This window comes from Myxine glutinosa, chromosome 11 (assembly GCF_964187855.1).
Source record: "Myxine glutinosa chromosome 11, kmMyxGlut1.1, whole genome shotgun sequence".
Taxonomy (NCBI): Eukaryota; Metazoa; Chordata; class Myxini; order Myxiniformes; family Myxinidae; genus Myxine; species Myxine glutinosa.
The window spans coordinates 30,056,366-30,083,561 of record NC_136271.1 but is presented as its reverse complement, the minus strand read 5'-3'; the positions used below and the strand labels follow the sequence as shown (position 1 = coordinate 30,083,561).

The window sequence follows — 27,196 nt, the reverse complement described above, 5'->3', positions numbered from 1 at the left end:
ACTGGATACTGGATAAATTACTTGATACTGTATAATTTACTGGATACTGGATAAATTACTTGATACTGGATAAATTACTGGTTACTGGATAAATTACTGGTTACTGGCTAAATTACTGGATACTGGATATATTACTGGATACTGGATAAATTACTGGATACTGGATAAATTACTTGATACTGGATAAATTACTGGATACTGGATAAATTACTTGATACTGGATAAATTACTGGTTACTGGATAAATTACTTGATACTGGATAAATTACTGGATACTGGATAAATTACTTGATACTGGATAAATTACTGGATACTGGATAAATTATTTGATACTGGATAAATTACTGGATACTGGATAAATTACTGGATACTGGACAAATTATTGGATACTGGATAAATTACTGGATACTGGATAAATTACTTGATACTGGACAAATTACTGGTTACTGGATAAATTACTGGATACTGGATAAATTACTGGATACTGGATAAATTACTGGATACTGGATAAATTACTTGATACTGGATAAATTACTGGATACTGGATAAATTACTTGATACTGGATAAATTACTGGATACTGGATAAATTATTTGATACTGGATAAATTACTGGATACTGGATAAATTACTGCATACTGGATAAATTACTGGATACTGGGTAAATTACTGGATACTGGATAAATTACTTGATACTGGATAAATTACTGGATACTGGATAAATTACTTGATACTGGATAAATTACTGGATACTGGATAAATTACTTGATACTGGATAAATTACTGGATACTGGATAAAATACTCGTTGGAATGATGAAGAAGAGAAAGTCCTAGCTAGACCCTCACAATGCATGTGTCTCTCATCCCTCTAGACACGTGAGGTAATCTAACCTCCAAATCTAATGACATAGCTCACCTGGAAACCAACGTGTCTCTCGTATACTTGGGGGTGCATTTACAAAACCGCAACAGTCTGTATGGTTTTGTTATTGATTTTTGTTCGTCTTTGACAATTGGCAGGGGTAAGGAGGTGGGGAAGGGGTCAAAATGCCATCATCACTTCCCTATTCAATACTGGTGAAAGTCAATTTCCTGAATACAAAAAAAAATGAAGCTAAACTTTATCATTCACACCGTTTGTTTTTACAGTGGTCATCATTGACAGTTTTATTGGTGTGTGTGTGTGTGTGTGTGTGTGTGTGTGTGTGTGTGTGTGTGTGTGTGTGTGTGTGTGTGTGTGTGTGTGTGTGTGTGTGTGTGTGTGTGTGTGTGTGTGTGTGTGTGTGTGTGTGTGTGTGTGTGTGTGTGTGTGTGTGTGTGTGTGTGTGTGTGTGTGTGTGTGTGTGTATTACATTTTGCACTAACTTCAAGAAATTTATCAGATAATCAAATTTGCTCTAAATTTAAGTGTCGTCAAATTTCTCTGATAAACTTTGTTGCCTATTAAACTCAAATCTTATGGTTTATCACTCATTTTCTAACAGTCAGGATTCTTCTTAACCACTCTGATGTCGGACCTAGTTAGCCTCATGGAAAGGGAAATGCTCAAACTCCTTTTTTCTGTGTCTTATGCCAACTTATTTTATACCTTTGAACATTAGATTCATGTTTATTATTGTAATAAATCATTAGTCTGAAACATTCAAATAGCTCTGTAATATCACCCACACCCTGCACTAATGAACCTCCTCGTGCACAGGCTGGATCATCACTAGCGGATATCAAGATGTATGTGTCACCACTTCAATAGCAGGTGAAACGAGTGGCCTTGTCTTGATGTGGAATATTCGACCAAATCTAAAAAATAGAGCACATATTGCTTTGCTTTTGTGGTGGTTCTTTGCTTTCAAGATACGGACTGCTTGGAAACAGCTCTTAATGGCCTATTCGTCTATTACTAACTCTTTCCATTGGTTTAGCTAGACAGCCTCATCAAACATTTTCTTACAGTTCAACGCATTTTAAATATCATTTACAAAATCTTCAGAACCTTCAGAACTATAACGACACAGAAGAGAGCACACCTCCGCCTGGTTGGCCATATCACTCAATGGTGAAGAATCGCTTAAAAAATTATACTAGCTGGATCCGGATCCAGATCTTCACCAAAATTTAATCGATTCTCCCTTGTCACGCACACAACCTGTCCAGCAAGTTTCGTCCAAATCCGTCCTTAACTTTTTGAGATATCCAGCTTTGTATCGTTTTTGGACCGATCTCCAATGGTGAAGTATCACTTAAAAAATTAAATAATTCTCATATCCGAATCCATATCCAGATCTTCACCAAATTTGAATCGGTTCTTCCTTGTCACACACACAACCGGTCCACCAAGTTTCGTCCAAATCCGTCCACAACGTTTTGAGATATCCTGCTATGTATATGTTTTGGCCCTATCTACCAATGGTGAAGATACACTTTTAAAATTCTAGTAGCCGGATCCGGATCTTCACCAAAATCTAATAATTTATTCCTTGTCACATACGCTACATCTCTGCCAAATTTCGTCCGAATCCGTCCACAACTTTTTGAGACATTTTGTTTACAAACAAACAAACGGACAGACAAACAGACAGGGGTGAAAACATAACCTCCTTCCAACTTTGGTGGCGGAGGTACAAATACATAAAATGTCACAGCCCCCACCATGGTTTTAATAATTTTGCTGTACGGAGTTAAAAGCTGTCTGTCGGCCATCTCTGGTCAGCTGACAAAACAAAATCTTCTGCATATGTATACTGTTGCGAATATGGAATTTGACCTCCATATCCGCTTGTAAATATTCCCCTATCTTCTCCGATACTCCCCAACTCTCCCCTTACCCCATTCCCTAGTCCCATTGTCTGTAAACAACACCCATTAGAGCCGATCTTCCCCTTCATTCCCCCATTAAATGTCGTGCCCAGGTCCCCCGCACCACACGTAGACAATTATAGGACATCTTGCTAGTTATTCTTAATCTATGTCAGTTAAGGACTTGTTTCCATTAATTATGACTCTTCGTTGCACCAGAATGTGATGATATGGCACCAGTAGGAGTTTAGGACCTTCCCATACCTCCCCGCATCTCTTCCCATCATCTCAAGCTCCAACAACAACCACAACAACAGCGGCTTTGCGTCCTCACTCCGGCTCGGTTGGCCGCCATTGAACATGTGCTCGACGGGGTTACCCAGAAGGGGGCTCCCTGTCGGCCCCTCGTCAAGGGCGGAGCCGGTAACCCCCGCACCCAATGAGAAGCCATGGGCCGATGCCATATGGGGCGGAGCTAACGAGCGAGGGCGTGACTCCCCGCCGGATATACGCGGCCCCGCGCCGGACGTGACGTCAGATGCGCCCCGAGCTTGGAAGGAAAAGACGCCACCCTCCCGAGCGCTGAGCGGCCTCCCCAGCTTGAGACCAAAGTCGCGACCCACAAGCGCTGTGATACCTTCACGCATCTCTGGACACCACCGTACGTGATCCTGCCCTGAGCACAGGTGCACCTGGAGCGATCGCTACCCGCTTTCCTGGCCATCAAACCCCGTGTGAGTGAGCCTTGTCCCGCGTTTGCCTGTCGTCTGTCCGGGGATAATATAAGTGTGTTTAAGTGCCCACCTTCCTATGTTTCCCTCTTGTCCCTGTAATCTAAACCTTCCGCAATTGTAATAACAACCTTTGAGAACCGTATCCCTGGTGTCGTATTGTGTGATTGTAATCCAGCCGGGTGTCGTCTTTTTCTTATTGAGCCAGCATAGCGCGATTAGTCAACCCCGGGTGCAATCGGGGTAACTTGTACGGATACGGCGGCCATCCCGCTCGGCCCACCATACCATCAAAGTCGTATCAGTAACAATTGGTGTCGAGGAGTGGAATTCGAACCCGGGACTAAATTAGTTAGGCCCAAATTTTGGGAGGGAAAATCGATTCGGAGCGCGTTTCCCGCGCGAAATTATAACGGCGAAATTTCAATTTGTTTTACGAAAATAAAAAAAATAAAAACCGAGTTTTGAAAGTCGCGCTATGGCGGATCAAGACGGCTGGGGTCCGGTAAAGGAGAGTGAGGTAGGGTCGATCCAGGACCAAATTGAGGGACAAGAGGAGAGCGAAGCAGTGAGGGCGGCAGGTTCGCAAAATAGCGCCGTCACGCACGAAGTAGCGGGCGCGCAAAAAGGCGCCTCGCACGAGCGTGCGGTAGCCGAGCCGGCTGTATCACCGGGCTTTAACATGCAGCCGATTGACATGCAGGCCCTCATTGCGCAGTTACAGGCAGCTGTACAGATGAGTATGGGGAGCCAAATTGAGCGATTGGGTGAGCGGTTGGGGAACCGGATGGATGCTCAGGGTGAGCGATTGGAGGGCCAAATGGGGGTAATGAGGGACGAAGCGAGGGGTACCGGTGAGAAGTTAGACAATAATTTTGAGGAGTTAGACAAGAAAATTGGGAAGTTAGACAATAATTTTGAGGAGTTAGACAAGAAAATTGGGAAGTTAGACAATAATTTTGAGGGGTTAGACAACGGGATAAAAGAAGTGAAAAATGGGTTAGAGGGGTTAGAAAACAGTATGGAAGGCAAATTGAGGGACATGAGGGACCAAGCGGAAAGGGAAGTTAAACAAATGGAGCAGCAGATAGAGGGGGTCAGAATGGGGGTAGAAACCAAACTGGATGCTCACAGGGAGGAAATGGAGCAGATGAGGGTGGCATCTGGGCAGGAGATGCAAGTGATGGGAGAGGAGATCAGAAGAGGAGTGAGTGAGGAGGTCGGAGGAGTGCGCGAGGAGGTGAGGCACTGTAAGGAGCGCATGGAGAAAGAGGTGAGAAAGGGGACTGTAAAATTGCAAGGTGGTATAGAGGAGTTGACGCTGGGAGTAGAACAACTGACAGTGGGACAAAAGGAGTTGGGGGACCAGGTAAAGAAGAACACAGCGGTAATAGAGGGTTTAAAAGCGACACAAAAAGAAATTAAAAACGACTTGATAGCGACAAAGAGGGAATGTCAGATGGTACGTGAGGGACTGACAACGAGGTTGGACGAGGTGATAGAGGTAATGGAGACGAAGGACCGGCAGGTGAGGACGCACATGGAAACGGTCAAGGTAGCCTTGGAGGATGAGCTTGAGGAGACGTACCGGGGAATAAAAGAGGTGAAGCACAAATTAGAAGAAGTGGAAGAAGGGATGAGCGAAATTAAGAAGCGACGGAGAGGGGATAAGAAAGAGATAAAAGAGGAGATAAAAGAATTGGTCCAAAGTCTGTGTTCGGATCGTGATGATGTGCTCATTAACCGGATGAGGGATTCGCAGGTGATGGAGGAGAAGCGAAGAGGAAGAGGACCCGGTGTAAGTGGTGACCAATATGGTCGTGCGTATGATGCGCCAGGGGATTTAAGAAGCTTGGGGGTCGAGATAGACCCGGGTGTTCGTGAGAGGCCACTGGTGAAGTGTGCGACAGGTCTGGTGTGCGAAAGAGGAGGTGTGCGAGAAAGTCCGACTCTGGGGTGTGTGAGGAAAAAGTGTGTGCCAAGGAGTGAGGGTGTTGGCGAGAATGAGTCGGTCGTAGCGTGTGTGCGAGGGAGCACATGGAAGCGCGGTGTGGTGAGTGTTACAGAGGGTGTGACGGGAGAGTGTGCGCAGGAGTGTGCGCGAGAAAGGTGTGTGACGGACAGGTGCATGAGGAAAGAGTGCGCTGTCAGAAGTAAGGAAGAGTGTCCACCTGTGGTGAGTGTTACAGAGGGTGTAACGGGAGAGTGTGCGCGAGAAAGGTGTGTGACGGACAGGTGCATGAGGAAAGAGTGCGCTGTCAAGAGTAAGGGTGAGTGCGCTGTCAGGAATGGAGGTGAAAGTAGTGAGAGTGACATGGAGCGTGAGTTAGTTGTGACAGGTGAGCGAGGATGTACACCTGGGATGGAAGGATGCGCACCTGGAATGGTAGAGCGTGAGTGGGAATGCACGCTGGAGTTGGTGGTGAGGCACGTGGTTGGGTGTGCGAATGAGGGCACACCTGTGATTGTCACAGAGGAGGTGACCGAGGAGGGGGCGCGAAGCGGTGTATTGGTGAGGTGTGCGACCAACGAATGTGTGCCAAAATGTTCGGTGGTCAGGTGTGTGACCAAGGCTGTGAGTGGAATGAGAGTACCGAGGTGTGTAAGGAAAGGTACGACGAGGAGCATGGAGACGGCTGGATGTGTGAGCAAGGAACGGGCTGCGGGGTGTAAGCATGCAGGTGAAGCATCGACGTTAGACGGGGTAGAGTTTAGAACGACTTTTAGCCGAAGCAGGCCCTCGGTGCGTGCCGGGCCTCGCTTTGAACGGCCGCGTCCAGGCTCCACTAGGCGGAGCTTGCAGCCCGATAGGAAGGGTCGTTATGGCGACCACGTTTTGTTGAGACGTGCCGGCAGGTCGAGATCGGGACATTGGATGGCTCCACGCCGAGGTGATGCGTGGGATCTCGGGCCGGGTAAACCTCCTTCCCTGCACCGAAGGCAGGATGCAGCCAGCCGCTGGCACAAAACAACCAGCATCCATTGTTTGGCTTTACGAAGCCGGGCTTTGGACAGGGATTGGCGCACCGAGAGGTATTAGTGAGTCGACTGGGTGATGAGGTTAGTGTTTTGGACCCAAAATTGGAGAAAAACAAAATTTGATGATTGGCAAGGGATTGGCAGTAGTGATTGGCAGATGATGGGCAGTGATTGGCAAATTTTTAATTTGTTGAAATTTGATGTGCAAAATTGGTAGGGAGAGACCCCCGATGTGGTGGGATGGCAAATCCACCATCCCTCACAGGCGTGGGGGCAAAGGAGCAATAGATTATGGGGTGTATGGCAGTGAAAACTAGCCCGGGTGGGTTAGGATATGGTGTGTAGGGATCTAGCGAAGATTGACATTAGGTGACGTTAAGTTTAGTTAGTGACTGATACCTGTAGTGGGGACGCAGGTAGTTTAGTGTGGTTGATAATGACGAGGGAGCGCAATAGTTAAAGGGACGACTGGGAAGCGCAAGTTTCAGAAGGGAGTAGTTAGCTGAGATGATGCCGTGTGTGTGAGGATGGAACAGGTGTGATTGCACAGGTGTGCAACTGGACAGGTGTGTGGAGCAGTGTATGAGTAATGAGTGTGTGGATCAGCGCGAATGCGCTTGGGGAGAGAAGGGTGCAGGTGGCACCAGGTGTGAGAGCACAGGTGTGCAGGTACAGGTGTGTGGAGAGAGTTGGAGTGAGTGGTACGGAGTGGTGTGCATGGTGCGAAGGTGTGGATGGGGGAAGAGTGGACCCCTTTCACGAGCACCCGGGGCGGGTAGTGTAAGTGTTAGGTAGAGGGTGCAGGTAAATTGTGGTTGGATATTGGCATTTGTGGTGCGGTTGCAGAATGGTGTTGTGAATGGGTGCATTAGTGTTGTGGAAATGGCTGGGCGTGTAGCCTGTTAGTGTGTGTAGTTGGTTGGGCACTCCACCACTGTGAGGATGTCGGCCAGGTGAGGCCGCAGGTGGGCTCTGGGAGCCGGTAGTTGTGAGTGGGTGCCTGAGGATCCCGGGTGTGGATCGGGCAGCCCAGTGCCAGAGAGGGCACGGAGTGGGGAGAGAGCCAGAGGGCCTTCCCCAGGTAGTTAGGTTAGGGTGAGGAGCAGGTAAGCTCGGAGGCAACTGCAGTGGTGGAGGTGTGCAGGTGGGTAGACCCACTGGGAGAGGTACACGCCGCAGCCCAGAAATTGTGCGAGGGCACCGGGAGATGAATCGGGGGAGTGAGACCCCAAATTGAAAAGCACCACAGGTTGGCCAATGGGAATTGGTTTTTAGAACCCATAGAGTAAGAGGGCCAATGGTTTGGCCGGAGAAAGACCCCGGGTAGTGTAAAGTTGTTAAAGTCATTTAGGAAATAGTTAGGATTGAAGAACCTGTCGCACCATACGCAGCCACTTACCTGTGGTGATGATGATGACTCCACACCTGTGTTTTCTTTGTTTGTGTTGCAGGAAATGAGAATTGCTGTTGGATTTGTGAGACGCATCACGACGTGGATGAGACATTGGGGTGATTCCATCTCTCCCTCCCTAGGAGGGACTGATGATGAATTGGTGATGGCAAATTTTGATGTTGAGTTGGAGATGGCAAATTTTGATGAGAGTTGAAAATGGCAAATTTGATTGGTTAGGAGGGAGAGAAGACGAATTTGGTATATGGGAGGAACGGGGAAGACAGTAGGGATGTTTGTTGATTTGTAAAGTAGATGTTTATGGGTAGTGTTGTGTTGTGTGGATACAGTAAGGGGTAAGGGAGGGGCCATGTAGGTTACCTGGTGGGGGGGGGGCGTACGATAGGAACGTACCTGTCTCACCTGGTTCCCATGTGCCCCCAGTGTGCATTACCTTATATTGCGTGCACTTTTGCGCCCTTACCACCTTACTCACTTGTTTCTTCTTTTGTCTCCCACCTCCGAGGATCTGGCTTTGGGGTAGAGAGAGAGGAGAGAGAGGTGCTGGCTACGCAGTTGTGGGCCTGCACTTTCGCTGCTTGTTGCCTGGATCGATACACCATATGGACCGCAATGTTGGTGGCCACCCACAATGGACCGTAGTTCTTTTGCGGCCAAGCACCACCCGGGGATGGACCTATGGGTCAACGGGGCACCTATGCCATACAGGTGAACCACTAATAATTAACACCAAGTGCACCACAAGAAGAGCAAGAGACACCTGCAGGGTTAGGGGTTGTTGAAGTTATTTTTATTCCAATGAACAATGGTGACTGCACCGATTGGTGGTGGGGTGGTGCTGTTGATGCTCGGAAAGGGTGCTCTGCACGTTATTAAAGGCCGTCGGCCACAGAGCACTCGTGGGTTGGTGTATCGATGTTGGCAAGCGCGCTCTCTCTATGCATAACATCTGCATGTGTTCCTCCAAAGACAGGTCCTGGATCGTAGTGTAAATATCAGCGTAGTCTTGTAAATAATGCTCCCTACCGGCTGTATGTTTAGTTTGAGGATTCTTTCCGGATTCGGTTATCCTGTGGGTGTGTTTCTGAGAGGAGAAGGGTGCAACGTCGCAGGGGGACATATTTACTCATTTGTGAATATCTATAAAACTGTCGCACTCAGGGTAGAGTTAATAGTAGAGGGAACTACATTGCGTGCCACACTAAAGTAGGTAAAAATTTATCGGGTCGGGACGCCCCGAGGGTAGAGAAGGGTGCAATGTTGCGAATATGGAATTTGACCTCCATATCCGCTTGTAAATATTCCCCTATCTTCTCCGATACTCCCCAACTCTCCCCTTACCCCATTCCCTAGTCCCATTGTCTGTAAACAACACCCATTAGAGCCGATCTTCCCCTTCATTCCCCCATTAAATGTCGTGCCCAGGTCCCCCGCACCACACGTAGACAATTATAGGACATCTTGCTAGTTATTCTTAATCTATGTCAGTTAAGGACTTGTTTCCATTAATTATGACTCTTCGTTGCACCAGAATGTGATGATATGGCACCAGTAGGAGTTTAGGACCTTCCCATACCTCCCCGCATCTCTTCCCATCATCTCAAGCTCCAACAACAACCACAACAACAGCGGCTTTGCGTCCTCACTCCGGCTCGGTTGGCCGCCATTGAACATGTGCTCGACGGGGTTACCCAGAAGGGGGCTCCCTGTCGGCCCCTCGTCAAGGGCGGAGCCGGTAACCCCCGCACCCAATGAGAAGCCATGGGCCGATGCCATATGGGGCGGAGCTAACGAGCGAGGGCGTGACTCCCCGCCGGATATACGCGGCCCCGCGCCGGACGTGACGTCAGATGCGCCCCGAGCTTGGAAGGAAAAGACGCCACCCTCCCGAGCGCTGAGCGGCCTCCCCAGCTTGAGACCAAAGTCGCGACCCACAAGCGCTGTGATACCTTCACGCATCTCTGGACACCACCGTACGTGATCCTGCCCTGAGCACAGGTGCACCTGGAGCGATCGCTACCCGCTTTCCTGGCCATCAAACCCCGTGTGAGTGAGCCTTGTCCCGCGTTTGCCTGTCGTCTGTCCGGGGATAATATAAGTGTGTTTAAGTGCCCACCTTCCTATGTTTCCCTCTTGTCCCTGTAATCTAAACCTTCCGCAATTGTAATAACAACCTTTGAGAACCGTATCCCTGGTGTCGTATTGTGTGATTGTAATCCAGCCGGGTGTCGTCTTTTTCTTATTGAGCCAGCATAGCGCGATTAGTCAACCCCGGGTGCAATCGGGGTAACTTGTACGGATACGGCGGCCATCCCGCTCGGCCCACCATACCATCAAAGTCGTATCTGTAACAATACTCATGTATTTTCTTTGTGCCAAGTTTGAACAAAATCGTTCCACGCATGGCAGAGAAATGGATGGGGACACGTTTAAGTAACAAAATGGCCACCAGTTGGCCATCTTGGATCTGATCTCGAAAAAATTATGTGCATATGTACCGCATCATTCATTATCTGTGTGCCAAATTGGAGTGAGATCTGTAGATACATGTCTGAGAAATGGTTGAGGACTTGGTCAATATCGGGTTTTTTAAAACTAAAATGGCCACCAGTTGGCCATCTTTGATTGAAACAAAATGATGTGGCCACCAGTTGGCCATATTTGATTGAAACAAAATGATGTGCATATGTATACCATCATGTGTTGGCTTTGTGCCAAGTACGAACAAAGTGGGTCCCTATATCTCCAAGTTAGGGTTGTGGACTCACAGACGGATGGGCCATACTAAATTCCTAAGCCCCTGTTTCGGACTAAGTCCAACGGGGGCTGATAAAATACAGAAATGTCTCATTTACATAAGTATTCAACCCCCTGAGTCAATACTTCATAGAAGCACCTTTGGATGCGTTTACTGTTTCGAGTATTCTTGGCTATGTCTGTATCAGCTTTGCACATCTGGATTTTGGAAGTTTCTCCCATTCTTCCTTGCAGATTTGCTCAAGCTCTGTCAAGTTGGATGGTGGAGGGTCAGTGAACAGCAATCTTCAAGTCTTTTCACAGATTCCCAATCGGATTCAAGTCTGTGATTTGGCTTGGCCACTCAAGGACTTTCAGGTTCTTGTTCTGAAACCATTCCATTGTTGCTTTGGCTGTATGCTTGGGGTCATTGTCCTGTTGGAACGTAAATCTTTGCCACAGTCTAAGGTCTTTTGCACTCTGAAGCAGGTTCTTCTCAAGGATTTGCCTGTATTTGGCTCCATTCATTGTTCCATCTATTCTTGCGAGTCTCCCAGTCCTTGCCGCTGAAAAGCATCCCCATAGCATGATCATACCAGCATCATGCGTCACTGTAGAGATGGTGTTAGATGGGTGATGAGCTGTGCATGGTTTCTGCCAGACGTATCACTTTGCATTCAGGCCACAGATTTCAATTTTCGTCTCCTCAGACCACAGAATGCTTTGCCTCATGCTCCGAGTCTTTTAATGCCTTTTTGCAAACTCCAGGTGTGTTGTCATGTGCCTTTTTCTCAGGAGTGGCTTCCGTCTGGCCACTCTCCGATAAAGCCTGGATTTGTGAAGTGCTGCAGAGACTGTTGGCCTTCCGGCAGTTCTGTCATCTCAGCCACGGAACTCTGTAGTTCTCTCAGAGTGGTCATTGGGTTCTTAGTCACCTCCCTGTCCATGGTCTTTCTTGCCTGGTTGTTCACTTTAGCCAGATGGCCAGCTCTAGGAAGAGTCTGAGTAGTTCGATATTCTTTCCTTTTCCTAACGATGGAGCTCACTGTGCTCTTGGAACTTTCACCACTGTAGAAATTGTTTTATACCCTTCCCCTGATCTGTAACTCTTCGCAATTCTATCTCAGATTTATACATACAGTTCCTTGGACTTCACGGTAGAGTTTCTGCTCTTGCATGCACAATCAACTGTGGGACCTTATATAGAACGGCGTGTTTCGTTCTAAATCATGTCCATTCAATTTAATTGGCAACAGGTGGAGTCCAATTAAGTTGTGGAGACATCTCAAGGATGATCTAAGGAAATTGGAAAGCACCTCAGCTGAATTTGGTGTGTCATAGCAAAGGGGTTCAATATTTATTTACTCAAGCTAGACATTTCAGCTTTTCAGTTTTAATTGTTTTGTAAAAAATAAATAATAAATATTCCACTTTGACATTAATGGTGTATTATGTGTAGATCAGTGACAAATAAATCTCAATTTAATCCATTTTAAATTCAGGCTGTAACACAACAAAATGTGAAAAAGGTCAGGGGTGTGAATACTTTCTGAAGGCACTGTAGATATTCTATTACAAGCTTGGGCAAGGGTGAGTTGGACGAAAAGTAGATGGCCCTACTGTGAGTATTATCTCTTTCAGCTTCAGTACACAAGTCAAGGGATGTAGAAATGTTGCATACAAACTCTCTCCAGCATTGGTCGGCTCATTTGCTACCTAGTTGTCCTAATGGGTGGAATGTGGCCAAACCACACAGAATGGCGATACATGAATGGAGTTCAAGATAAAAGTGGCATGCCGTGAGCCGATGCGGTTACTGGAATGGTTTCAAGTCATTTCATTTTTAATAAACACAAGCTCCTGCATAACATGTCAATTTTATTTTGGGAAATAAAATTGTTGGCTAAATTACTGCATTCGCTTAACACCAATCTGAGAGGTACTCCATCTCCAAAACTTTCTTCAAATTGTCATCCTTAAAATTGTGACATTTACTTACTTTGTGTGGATAGGCTTTCAACTACATTCCTTGAACATTGTAGCGAAATATTTAGGGGTCTGTGATCATTGAGGATGAGTGTAGTCGGGCAGAAATAACTAAAAGGCTGGAGTCTCAGAAAAGTCATAAATATCTGGGGATAATGCTTTAGTCCGTGGGCTGAGTAGGGTTTACATGCACCCCCCCCCCCCCACAACTTAACTTCCCGGGTATGTCCATGTACCCCCCACCCTAGGGGTTAGGAAAAACCATGTTAACAGAAAAAAAACTCATTCCCAAGGTACCTCCCACGCATATTTTGATGTTCCCCCCCCCCCCCCCCCCCCTGTGTCAGTGATTTCCGAAAATTAGGGGTAGGCGAAATTCAAATGGCCATAACTTTTTACCTAGTCATCCTATGGTTGCATATGACCCCTCAAAATGTTTGTCCTGGGACACTCTTTACAATGATATGTGTTATATGCAAATGAGGTCACTAATGAGGTCACCAGAGGTCAAACTATGAGGGAATGAGTTTTTTTTCTGTTAACATGGTTTTTCCTAACCCCTAGGGTGGGGGGTACATGGACATACCCGGGAAGTTAAGTTGTGGGGGGGGGTGCATGTAAACCCTACTCAGCCCACGGACTACTTTAATGGGAGAGTGAGGATGGTTAAAAGATTTTTGGGAAGCGTCAGGGGAAGGTGTTGATGAGTGTCAAGTGGTACAAGGATTCCTGTTGTGGTGTGCATTAGTGCTGACTGGGTGTGAAGACTTTTGGCTTGAGGATTTGCTACATAGTGCCCCAGAATATAAAGGTTTAGGGGAATTCCGTGAAATATATATGCAAGCATGACAGCGTGTGGAACTACATTAAATGAAGTGGCAGGTCAACGATTTCTTGTTCAAAGTTTTGTAGGATTTAAAATACATACTTTTTCAGTAGAATAATAACCTAGTGGAAATAAATAAAAACTTTAAATTTTTTAACCAGTGAATTCTCAACTGGGAAAATAGCAGTAGTTGTTTGTTTTGTTGAAATATATTTTTGTCACCCCCAATTAATTGAGTCCTTGTTAACTGCGTCTCTGTTGTCAATCACAGCATTGTTCTATTTGAGTTAAAGGAGCAGCCATGTGACTTAAAACTTACCAAAAGCAACTTTGTTCCTACGGTGCTTTTTATCTTGATGATTGAAGGACATTTTTCAGCATATACACGTGCGTCCACACGTATAGTGGATACAGGTATAATCATTTACAAAATGTGAGCACACATTTTCATTTGGTGGACAAAAAAAAAAAGGGGATGTGTCCATCTTGGTGCTTCAGCAACCCACCTGAGGCCCTGGCCGGATTATCTACATAAATTAACGCTTGGATTCACTGGCAATCACTGTTTTTTTCAAAGAATTCAAGGCACGAGAGTGGAATGTTGCAGGATTTGTAGACAAGAGTTTCAGGAAAGCAAGATAACCAACCGTGAACTGCACACTCGCATTCCTTCCTGTAGAACTCTTTCCTCGAAGGTAGTTTGATGAGCTTGGGTTAGCACTTTGCGCCAGCCACTTTGCATTTACAAACACCTTCTGAAGGCTAGTCTGATTCTCTGGAGTCATCAGCGAACATTTGCTCATTTTGGTGCACTGGGGGATTCCTGAATGGCTAATGCGGCACGGCACGAGGAAACAGGTTATTTTAATCGCGTTGGCTGGGGAAATGGGGTAACTCATGCCCTTCCAAATCCTAGTTAAAATTCGCCGTTATTCCAGCAGATGCTAATGTCGGTATTCCACTGGTGGAGCTGAGCTTTTAAAAGCTGGTTTGCATTTTATATCATACAAAGGACCATAAGATATACAATAGCTAGAAGGATTGACGTTCACCGGCCAGACTCTGACACCTTCCATTATTATTTACTGACATAGAAGGGAAGATTAGTTGAATTTGTTTAATCGCATCTGTGCAAACATTAGGCTGTTCATTACTCCAGCAATGCAATTGGGATTAAACAGTTGGAGAGGAAATATGCCAGAATGTCGTCCCTTCAAAAAGAAGTTCCATCCTGCCCGAAGCGAGCTTCCTGGAGATCTGAAAGTCTAATGATTTGTCAAGGACATATTATATTTTACAGATATTAAATTCTGTAAAGTTGCTTGGTAATTCATTCGTCATAGCCAAGGTTTTATGAAAGAGGAAACTGACTTTTGGTTTTGCTCATAGATGGACTTCTTAGTAACACCACTCTCATAAAACTTGCATTGCGTTCAATGATGCACAGCTCTAGCTAATACAAACAATTTGTAGAATATATATATATATATATATATATATATATATATATATATATATATATATATATATATATACTACTGTGTTCAAAAAGTATCCGACCTTTATTTTTCGTGTGTAAAAAAGAAGAAGCTAGGGAGGCGTTGATTGGTGCACGTATGTAGGTGATCCTAATGCGCACGCGTGAATTTTTTCCCACCTGCAGAAGCTGTCATTCGTCGGCAGACCGCCGATGAGTGAGGACATGTAAGCGAGCGCCGTCGGATTTTCGTTTTTGACAAAATGACGGAAAAACTTGAACAACGCTACTGCATCAAATTTTGTGTAAAGCTTGGCGATTCCCAAGTGGAAACGATCCGCAAGATTCAACACCGTTCATTCCATTATGAAGGAGGATTTGGGCTTCAGGAGAATCTCAGCGAAGTTCGTACCAAAGCTGCTAACGATTGAGCAGAAGCAACTCCGTTTGGAGATCGCACAGGACATGCTGGAGACTGTGAACAGCGATCCCAGCTTCCTCAACACAGTGATCACTGGCGATGAGTCCTGGGTTTATGGGTACGACCCAGAAACCAAGTTGCAGTCATCACAATGGAAGCATCCAACATCCCCGAGGCCAAAAAACACAAAATTTGATGCAGCAGCGTTGTTCAAGTTTTTCCGTCATTTTGTCAAAAACGAAAATCCGACGGCGCTCGCTTACATGTCCTCACTCATCGGCGGTCTGCCGTCGAATGACAGCTTCTGCAGGTGGGAAAAAATTCACGCGTGCGCATTAGGATCGCCTACATACGTGCACCAATCAACGCCTCCCTAGCTTCTTCTTTTTTACACACGAAAAATAAAGGTCGGATACTTTTTGAACACACTACGTATATATATATATATATATATATATATATATATATATATATATATATATAAATAAACAGGAATTAAATTCCTGCGTATGGATCAGTGTGAAAAACTCTGACTCAACACGGGACTCGAACCAAGGACCTCCATCGCTTTAGCGGCGACAGCCCATTGCGCTATTGAGCCAGCCAAAATCTCAGAATTTTCCACACTTAACACTGCGAGCTTTATAATGGCCAATGTTTTTATTAGCTAGAGCTGTGCATCATTGAACTAAATGGAAGTTTTATTTATTTATATATATATATTCAGTATATATATATATATATATATATACACACACCACCGGTCAAAAGTTTTAGAACACCTCAATATTTCCAGTTTTTATTGAAATTTATGTAGTTTAATGTCCAATGAATAACCTGAAATGGTACAAAGGTAAGCAGTAAACTGCTCGAGGTTAAAAAAAAAGTTTAGGTCAGCAAAAATGGGAAAATAATGTAAATTGCATAGTTATATTGTAAAAAAGGGCCTTCTTCAGGGAACAAGTAATGGGTTAACAACTTACAGCTGTTCTGCAGCAATGTAAGTAAATTAAGCCTTGAAAGTTGATGCAAACAATTCCGACAGGTGTCCCATCCTCTGCTGATTACTTGATTACAAACCCCCTGTCTGTATAAAAGCAGTATTGGAACAGACTGTTATTACACCCTCTGAAGCATTATATGGACAATATTGCATTGCAGGAAGTAGCCTGGTGTTGGCTTAGCGGTTATGGTGCCGGTTTTGGATCCTAGGATCCTGGGTTTGAATCCCGGTCGATCGCTAAATTAACACCAGGGGGGTTGACTCAGCCTGTCATCCTTCCGAGGTCGGCAAATTGAGTACCAGCTTGCTGGGATGAATGATCCTGGTGTGTACCCCTGTTTAGAATAGGTACACCGTATCCCTGTGCATCGTAAGAGGCGACCAAGGGTTGGCGCCAGGAAGGGCATCCGGCCATAAAAACATTGCCTCAAACAGGGAAGCATGATTGTCATGGGACCCGCAAGGCTAACCCCCGTTCTAGCGGGGAAAATGGCCTTAAAACGATCATTCATTCATTCATATTGCAGGAAGTAGTATATTGGAAACTGGAGGAAACTCTGACAGGAAGAGGTCTGGCAGACGCAAAGCCACAACAGAATCAGAAAACAAGTTTCTGAGAGTCAACAGCTTGCGTGATAGGTGCCTCGCAGGACAACAGCTTCAAGCACAGCTTAACACTGGTCTCAGTTTCATCCGTGCAGAGAAGACTTCGAGCTGCAGGTTTGACAGGTCGAGTGGCAGTAAGAAAGCCATTGCTAATATGGCAAAATAAGAAAAACAGGCTTGCCTGGGCCATGAAGCACCGCCAGTAGACTACTGAAGACTGGAAGAAGGTCTTATGGACCGATGAATCAAAATTTGAAATCTTTGGTTCATCACGCAGGGTTTTTGTACGCCGTCGAGTAGGCGAGAGGATGTTTCCTCAGTGTGTGACACCAACTGTCAAACATGGAGGAGGAAGCGTGATGGTCTGGGGCTCTTTCACTGGATCCAGAGTCGGTGACTTGCACAGAGTGACTGGCACCCTGAACCAAAAGGGCTACCACAGCATTTTGCAGCGCGATGCAATACCCTCTGGTATACGCCTAGTTGGTCAGGGGTTCATCCTACAGCAAGATAATGACCCTAAACACACCTCCAAGCTATGTCAAAACTACCTTCGATGAAAAGAACAAGACGGTAGGCTTCAAATCATGGAATGGCCACCACAGTCTCCAGACTTAAACCCCATCGAGCTGGTTTGGGATGAACTGGACAGAAGGGTGAAAGCAAAGCAACCTACAAGTGCAACACATTTGTGGGAACTTCTGCAACAGTGTTGGGAAGTACTTCCCAAACAATATTTGATTTCCATTGTAGAAAGAATGCCACGAGTGTGTTCGGCGGTTATATCTGCAAAAGGTGGCTACTTTGCTGTGTCAAAAATTTAAATTAAATTTTGTTGAACAAAATGATTCTATGATTTCGTTTTTTTATCTCCAATTGTTGATTTGTTCTATGCTTAATTTCAGAGTACATTGAGACATTAGACTGCGTAAATTTCAATAAAAACTGGAAAAATTGAGGTGTTCTAAAACTTTTGACCGGTAGTGTGTATATATGTATATATTTTTTTACAAATAGTTCAGTTGCTTTAGTTGCCACTTTTACCTGCAGTTGATTGGAGTGTAATTTGGAAATTAAAGGATCTTCTCTGTAACTATCAGGGGAAGTGCTTGCTGCCTTGTTAACAGTTGATAGTCTGGAAATTATCATGTGATAATGACATCATGCAACAGTTTGATTGCCACTTTCATTCCCGTCACACTTTAACTGTGCATTTGTCACCTGTGTTCTTTTCACATTGTTTGTAGTCTGAAACTTTTCTCAGGTAAACAGTCTGTGTAGATGCAAATGCACATCTTGATGGTATTTGAAGAGCTAATCTCCTTCAAAGCTTACTTTGTTGTCTTTGCATCACTGTTTGGCCATGGGACGTATAGGCCCAATCACTATACTGAGCATTGTGTGCAAGTTAAACCAAACAAATGTCTGACAATTGGATCAGAGTTTCTATGTTGTCAGGGCCTAATATTCATATTATTTTGGCATGGAAAAAGCAAGGGAACAGAAGATTTATATTTTTATATTATATTATTATTAGTCTATTCTATATTATTCTATTCTATTATGGGTTCATATTATTCTAACAGCGGTGGAAATGGAGGAAGAAGAATTTCAATGGGAAGAGTGTGAGGGATCCAAAAATTCCACCATTTATGAGTATGTAATATGTAAATGAATTAAAACCAAAATGAGACCTCCAGAGTAATTATTTAAGATTAGGCCTTCAGGCCTAGGGGATGTTATTACAGGTAGGGCCATGAGCACTGATAAAGCTGCACTTCCAATAAGATGTCTCATCTTCTTTCAACAGCAACAGCTGCAAGAATTTTATAAGAAGCAGCAGGAACAAATGCATTTGCAGCTTCTACAGCAAAGCAGCAAAGCCTGCAAAGAGGTAAATTTTTGCTTCACCGTAAATCTTTTTTTCTCTCTATCTGGGACTTATACTCATGCTTAACCTCGTTTCATCTTCTCCCTTTTCAAAATGAGATCCCTGAGAATTTAGCCCATTTGGTTGGCAAGTGCTGGAAAGACAACGGAGGCTATACAATATTAATGAATGGCTGAATGGGTGCGAACCTCTCAGGCATAGGGTCGCAATAGCAGACACTTACTCCGCAGCATCGAGAGAATTAAAATTATCTCGAGTCTTGTAACTTCTTTGCTCTGCAGTAACTTCAAGGTAGTAAGTTAACCAGGCCACCTAGTCGGAAGGGTTGGTTATATTTCTGTTGTGGCTGGTGTCTCCTCATCCAAAAGCTTAGGTTCGTTTTAACCTTGTGTTTGAGGCCATTTGCTTTGCTGGTATTTTCTGATAGAGTTAGTGCAGTTTACAATAGGTGATTTCTTATGGGCCCCATTGCAGTCAGAGTCCCACCGCATCGGGTCAAGGTTTGCTATCCCAGTGCAGAATTACCACCGATCACATACCATCTGTAACTTCTGTAACATCTGCAACTTAAACTCCTTTTAACTTAGTTTCTCATTTTATTTGCGGTGGCTAACAAGTCTTGCATCACATTTCGTTTCAGGTGAAAATTAATACAGGACAATTGCAGAAGATCAAAGTGCAGAGGCTCAACCTGAACATGCTGCGAACAAAACAAAAACCGTTTGCATTTTACATGTTTGAACTCACAAGAAAGAAGTAAAGGCATTCGACGATGAAACGTGGCAGCAAACTAAGGGAGCTGCAAACATTAGGTTAATGAGAACAAAGGTGTCAGAGGGCCCTTCTGAATATGCAAAACTTAGTGAGCAGCTACCAGAAACCTATGAAGAACGTTATGGATATCACAGCAGTTGTTTTACAAAATTCACATCCATTCTAAAAAAGAGTGCTGGAAAGAATGCTCAGTTCGGTGTCCCACAACGAGGATTTTTATGCTCACAACTTGAAAGTTCTACAACAAAACCTTTTGCGCATCGTCGGCCATTGACTTGTCAAATGTGTTCAGCTAACCCCTAACTCTTGTGCCAATGTCACTGGCACATGTCAATGGATCACCTAATAAAACAGACAAGAACAAACTCATGAAAAAGCTTGACATGCAGGCCATTCCTGACTGTTAGCATGTCAACATGAAGAGGATGACATGCACATTGTCTGACATTTTCGACATATCTGTGAGTCACAAGAGAAGGCAAATGCTAACGTTATTTTAAGTTCATCTGACACTGGTGTCATGGGCATTTAGCTCTATCATATGAATAACATTGCTTCAAACATTTGGATTGGTCGGTGATCCAACACAAACAATACTCGGAGGTACGTCGATATTTTTACCCTTGCCAAGTCTCTGGATCCTAAACTGTGTTCTGCTCTTCCAGCCCAACATGCTTCTTCAGGATGTGATTACACAATCTTTTGCGCAAAAAGGAACAATACATTCCCTGGAATTGAGGAAAGCCAGAATGGAAGCCTTCGCAAAGCTTGGTGACTCATGTTATGTATCACCAGATACTATCTCCAGCATAGAAACATTTGTTTGTGCTCTCAATGGAAAACCACAGCTGTCAAGTGTAAACGATGCTCGGCTTGTATTGTTCCATCAAGCCACTTCACTCAAAATCAAGAAGCATCCCCTTGACAGGATTAAGCAAAGAGACTTGGGTGTATTTCCACCTTGCAGGTCAGTTCTTGTTGAAAAGATCAAGCGCACAAACGATGTGGCTACAATTTAGAAAATGCCCACAATTGTGCTCCAGCCATGTGTAACCCTACAGAGAATGACTGGAAGCTTAACAAGGTCATTACCAGATTTCATGGTTTTTATGAAGGGGATTTGATCCCGCATGACATTTTTCAACACATGGAAGATGGCCTCAGTGCCATTGATGAACCAGAAAAGGAGCCAACATACAGCTCTTCATTTGAGGATTCAGAGTGGGATTCTGGTTGATTAGGTTTCCCCTACATGAAATATAGAGGAAAACCTATTATTTTTCCTAGGATTATTCTTCCGCCTGATTTTTCACCTCCGAAAACTTTAAAATCAATGTTCTCAGCAACTGTTGGTCCGGTTGACAAAAAATTTTCACCAAGTGATTGGCTAGACATGTAGAATTTATTACTGCTAATTATGATGTCATACATCACGTGGTATGGGCGCCATCTTGGAAAATACCTTCAACTTTGCCCCTCTATATCTCTGAAACGGCTCAATGAAAAAAATGGAGTTATGGCTCATTCTAAAGAACTCTGCAATGGGACCAAAAACATGTTTATTTAGGATATTAAAATTGCTAACGTTATGAAGTTAGAATTCGAAAAATAGACCCCTTGATGCCACGAATATGATTTTTTTTTAACATGACATAATTGAAAAAAATATCAGAACACAAAAAATTAAGTCATCATACGTCACATGGTTCGGCCGCCATGTTTTTCGTGAAAAACACTGAAACCCCTTTTTCTCCACAACAGCTAAACAGATCGAGCCCAAACTTTGCATGCGAAATCGCATACCCATGACAAACAAAAAGTTCCCGGGTGATGACGTCACACGTCACATGGTGACGGAGTTATGACGTTTTAAGCATAAGCTTTAAAACCTATCTCCTCCCTCATTTTTGAAGATATTGAGTGGAAACTTTACACAAATGTTCCCCATGTGGGGAAGTTAAAACAATACTTTGGTAGTTTTGATAAGTAACATGGTTTGGCCGCAATAAATAATTGAATGAAAATTTTTAAAAGCTTGTTTCTCTTGAACCGCTGCATTGATCAACTTGAAACTTTTATGTAATGTAGCTGTCATCAAGCAGAATAAGTGTTTAAAATGTCAACATGATTGGTTGTGCGGTCTGGAAGCAAGACGTCGTTATTGCTGGAAGAAGAAGAAACGCAATACTTTTTCTTCTTGGGCCATTTAACGGATTGCGCCACTGCCACTTTTCGGATTTATACAACAACAACAACATGCATTTTAAAGGCCATTTTCCCTGCTAGAGCGGGGGTTAGCCTTGTGGTCCCCATGACAATCTTCTCCATTTTGCCCTATTTTCTGCATCTCTCCTTGTTAACCCCCTTGCCCGCATTTCTTCTTCCACCATCTTTAGCCAAGTCTTTCTCGGTCTTCCCCGTCTTCTACTTCCTTCTACATTCATTTCCATCACTCTTCTCAACCAGTCACTTTCATCCTTCCTCAACACATGACCCAACCATCTCAACCTGTTTCTCTTCACAGCATCAATCACAGGCTCTATTCCCATCATCTTTCGCAATTCATCATTTGTCTTCCTCTCTCTCAACGATACTCCACACATCCGTCGAACCATTCGCATTTCCACCCTTTCCAACCTTCGTTGCTGCTCTACGTTCATTACCCATGTCTCGCTCCCATAAATCATAACACTTCTCACACATGCAGCATACACCTTTCCCTTCAGCTTCAACGACATTCCCCTCATCATCAGCATGCCACTCAATTCCCGAAACTTCTTCCATGCACATCTCACTCGAGCAACCGTTGCCGAGTCTGATCCACCTTCTCCATTCAGCATGTCTCCGAGGTAGCAAAATGTTTTCACACCTTCCAGCTTCACGCCGTCTCCAAGATCCAACTCAACATTTCCTCCATCTGCAGCTCCCTCTGTGCACACCTTACATTTGAATGTAGCTGCCACACTGGTTAATGACCCTCTCAGACCACTACATTTTTGATGAACCCACTCAGCGCACATTGTACACTGAATGGAGTTCACTCCGACACCCTTCCTACACACAGCACAGGGCCACTACCCAGTTCTTTCCACCTCACCACATCACATGCTTTACCACTTGCCATCACCTTCGTCTTTCCGATATTCACCTTCAGACCTTTTGTCTCCATACATTCCTTCCACGTGTTCATCTTTTCCTTCAGTCCATCCATACTTTCCGCAATCAACACCAGATCATCTGCATACAACAACTCCCACGGTAAACCCTCCTTTACATTCTGAGCCAGCACCTCCATCACAGCTACAAATAGTAGTGGACTTAGTACCGACCCCTGATGCACTCCCACCTTCACCTCAAACTCACCACTGTTCCCGTCCTTTGTCCTTACAGCTGTGCGCGCTCTTTTGTACATTGCCATCACTTTTCACTTTTCACTGCCATCAGAAAGCTTTTCACTTTCATTGCCATCACTTTCATCATTGCCAGCACTTTTCGGATTTATATCCTTTAAAAATCATCTTCTCTGCAATAGTTGGACTGATTGACAGGAAATTTTCAACATAGGAGCACCTCTGCCTTTAGAATCTTTTAATGGTAATTATGACATCACAGGTCACATGGTACATTGGTACATGTGCCATATTGGAAAAAACGAAAAACTTTTCACCTCTATAACTCCAAAAGCGCTGCACAGAAAAAATTGAGGTATGTCTCATTGAAAAGAACTCTCCATGGAGAATAAAATGTGTGAATGATGATGTCAAAGGTGCCTCCATTATGATGTCATAATTCGACAAGTAAAAAACTTCATCTAATCAGGATGAAATTTATTGAGCATAATCCCGGTATAAATCGATGCAGAAAAATAAGACGTCATATGTCACGTGGTTCGGCCGCCATATTGTTTAAAGTGAAAAGCCTTAAAAACCCTTTTTCTCCAAAACTGCTGAACAGGTCGAGCCCAAACTTTGCAGGCGAGATCACATGCCCAAGACGAACAAAAAGCGGCCAGGTCATTTTCCCGAATGTCGCATCATTTCGGATTTATGACGTTTTGAAGCATAAACCTTTAAAACCTAGCTCCTCCCTCATTTTTTATCATATCATATGGAAACTTCACAATTATGTTCCACATGTCGGCATGCTAAAACGCCCTTTTGGAATTTGTGATAGCTCACATGGATTGGCAGCAGTAAATAATTGAACGAAAATCTTTTTTTTTAATTATATCTCCTTACCCACTTCATTGATCGACATGAACTTTATAATAAAGTCGAAGTCATGAAGGGAGAACAAGTGTGCAAAATTTCAAGATGACTGGTTGTTTGGTCTGGAAGCTAGAAGTTGTTATTGTGTGAAGAAGAAAAAACTCCGCATGAGCATCCTAGGCTATGTCAATGATACTGGCACTGCCATTTTCAGGTTTATTTTCTTTAAAAATCATTTTCTCTGCAGTCAATGCACCGATTGACAGAAAAACTTTCACCATAGGAGCGGCTCGGCATGTATAATCTTTCATTGCTAATTGTGACGTCATAGGTCACGCGATATGGGCGCCATATTGGAAAAACCGAAAAACTTTGCACTTCTATATCTTCAGAAGGGCTGTGTAGAAAAGATTGAGACATGTCTCAATGTAAAGAACTATCCATGGAGAATATCCCAAGTGAATGATGATGTTAAAGGTGCCTCCATTATTACGTCGTAATTCGACAATTACAAAACTTCATCCGATCAGGATGAAATTTCTTGAGCATCATCTAGGGATAAATTGATGGAGAAAAAATAATAATGTGAAAGCGGGGTAGTATCAAAGCATGTCCACTGAAAGTGGGGTTGTATCAAAGCGTATCCGATGAAAGCGGAGTTGTATCAAAGCATGTCCAATGAAAGCGGGGTTGTATCAAACCAACCCCCGGCTAACCCCCGCTTTAGCGGGGAAAAATGGCCTTAAAACGTTCATTCATTCATTCATTCATTCATTCATATCAAAGCATGTCCAATGAAAGCGGGGTTGTATCAAAGCAGGGTTGTATCAAAGCATGTCCGGTTAAAGTGGGGTTGTATCAAATTGGGGTTGTATCAAAGCTTGTTCGATGAAAGTGGGGTTGTATCAAAGCGGGAAGGTGGAGAAAACCGGTCATCGCTGCCAGCAGTTATACAGTGGCAGTTCTCGTTTAATATTGTGTTGATTGAACTATCGATACAAATGTGTCTGAACCGATTGTATTAGTGAAATGAGAAATAAGGCCAATGACAATAATAAGTACCTGTAATAAACATTTGAAATACCTTCTGTTACCAAAGCCCCTGCATATGAAAACATTTAAAATATTACAATTATTGCTTATTTGATATTGTACTTCCTTTTCATCCACAAGTATGCCTATGATGTGTGAAAAGTGTGAAGTATCCTGATTTTGATCGATTTTGGCTCTCCGGTATGCTGTGGATTTCACCCAAAACGTGAAGTGGACATGAACTTTGACCCCATGCCTCGGGTCTCTGGCCAGGATGGTGCACATTAGAAATCATTTTTAGTAAACTCTACTGATAGCCCTGTCAGAAAATACCATCAAATGTAATGGCCTTAGACACAACATCTAAAACCCCTTAACTCTTGCTCTATCCATTTTTGGGGAGTTTTCACCTATCATGGTGTGTGTACATTTAGCTTAACGGTGTATAATATATATATTTTAAAACAAACAGACTTAGGCCTAAGCTTTGCCATGCCATTGCCCTCAAAGTTGCTGCAGCTGCCTCTGCAGGCTGATTAATGAAGCACAGACCCAAGGAAGGCAAGCTTTTGCCTTTGCTAACAGTGGGACGGGCTCATAAATCAAGCTGACACTCGGCCTGCAGCTCTACCACTGAGCACCGCACACCACTCGGCCTAAGGGGCCAACCGCACTTACAATTACACTTGCAGTTGCCCCAGCGGCCATGTGAGGAAGAGTCGACCCGGAGCACAGAGGCAACCTGCTGATTTTTTTTCTTCTTTTTGTCAAACGAGCACATAAAACCTCCCACACGATTGGAGAGTCAAATGATAAAACTCGAACCCCCTCTTTGTTCTTCACAGGGATTGAGGCTCGCACAAAATGCGCAGTAATAATAATTTAAAAAATATTTTGTGTTAAGAATACAGCAATTCCAAGAAGTTGATTTTTTGCGTTGCCTTTATCTTATCAGATTTTTTTCCCTCTCCTTACATCCTCAACCAAAGGTAGATGCAGCTCTACCTGCATCGCCATTGCATCTAAAGATGGAGGTTATGCTTTCACCCCTGTCTGTTTGTCTGTCTGTCTGTGAACAGGATATCTCAAAACGTTGTGGAACGATTTGGACGAAATTTGTTGGACAGGTTGAGTGTGTGACGAGGACAAAATGAGTAGATTTTGTTGAAGATCTGGATCTGGATACTAGAGTTTTTTTTAAATGATTCTTCATATTGAGAGATTGGGCCAAAAACGACATATAGCAGGATGTCTCAAAACATTATTGACAGATGCGGATGAAACTTGGTCGACATGTTGGGTGTAACAAGGAAGAATTGATTAAATTTTGGTGAAGATTCGAATCCGGATCCAGATCAGAGATTTTTAAAGTAATTCTTCACCATTGAGTGAGAGGGCTAAAAACCAATATATAGCACGATATCTCAAAAGGTTGTGGACAGATTATGACAAAACTTGGTGGATGAGTTGTTGAGGCGACAAGAACAAGCCGTTTCGATTTTGGTTCAAGTCCAAATCCAAATCCGGCCTATCAGTGGGATACAAAATATAAACTGTTCAGTCTGGCTATGTGCTCTGCCGAGTAACATTCTATTTCACGTTTGTTTTTACTGCCCGAACTATGAGGAAGACAGTGATCCTTTAACACACAATTGGACACTTTAAAGTAGACGCAAAAAGATCAGGCTCGTGTCGTGTGAGGATTGCTTTGCATTTTTGATCGCCATTGCATTTTTTCCTGTGAGTTGTAGTCTCGACTTCGTATTTATGCTCATCCGGCACTGCTCTTCTGTCTTAGAGATCTAGTAAATAAATAATTGTGGAAATTGAAGCGCTTCCCTCGAAATAAAGTTCATTCATCGGTTGTGACGCTGTCCTCTTCCCTCTAAATACTACCAGTTTTTTTTATTCCATGGGAATAATATGCACAATTTTTAACTCAACTGGACTATGTCCAGCTGAGTTTTTGTGGACAGCCAGTGTCTGTCGTCCGTCGTCCGTCTGTCGTCTGTCTGTCGACAATTCGACGTCTACGCTCTAAAAGTCACAAATATTGATTAAATTTGGTGAAACTTGTTATGCAGCATCTTTAAGACACAAACTAGTTTGGGATTGCATTTGGGCGTTGCACACCCAAAAATGGGCGTGGCAGGGCGGCCATATTGAAAAATCAATTTTTGTCAATCTGGTACTTCCTAATGTAGCTAGAAGGGTGAAACTTGGTGTGTAGACAGTATGTAACAAACCTCAACACATATATTATGGGTTTTGACGATGTCCGAAAAATGACCGTCGTGACCTATGACATGACTTGACCCATAAAC

At 43.9% G+C, this 27,196-nt stretch overlaps 1 protein-coding gene across 1 annotated transcript in view; it reads left to right on the top strand.

Annotated features, from left to right (window-relative positions):
* Window positions 1-27,196, top strand: part of LOC137436536 (forkhead box protein P1) — a 581,222-nt gene that overhangs the window by 244,040 nt on the left and 309,986 nt on the right. The window contains exon 5 of the mRNA XM_078786516.1: window positions 18,778-18,861. Within this exon, the coding sequence (XP_078642642.1) occupies window positions 18,778-18,861 (84 nt within the window). The remainder of the gene's footprint in view (window positions 1-18,777; window positions 18,862-27,196) is intronic.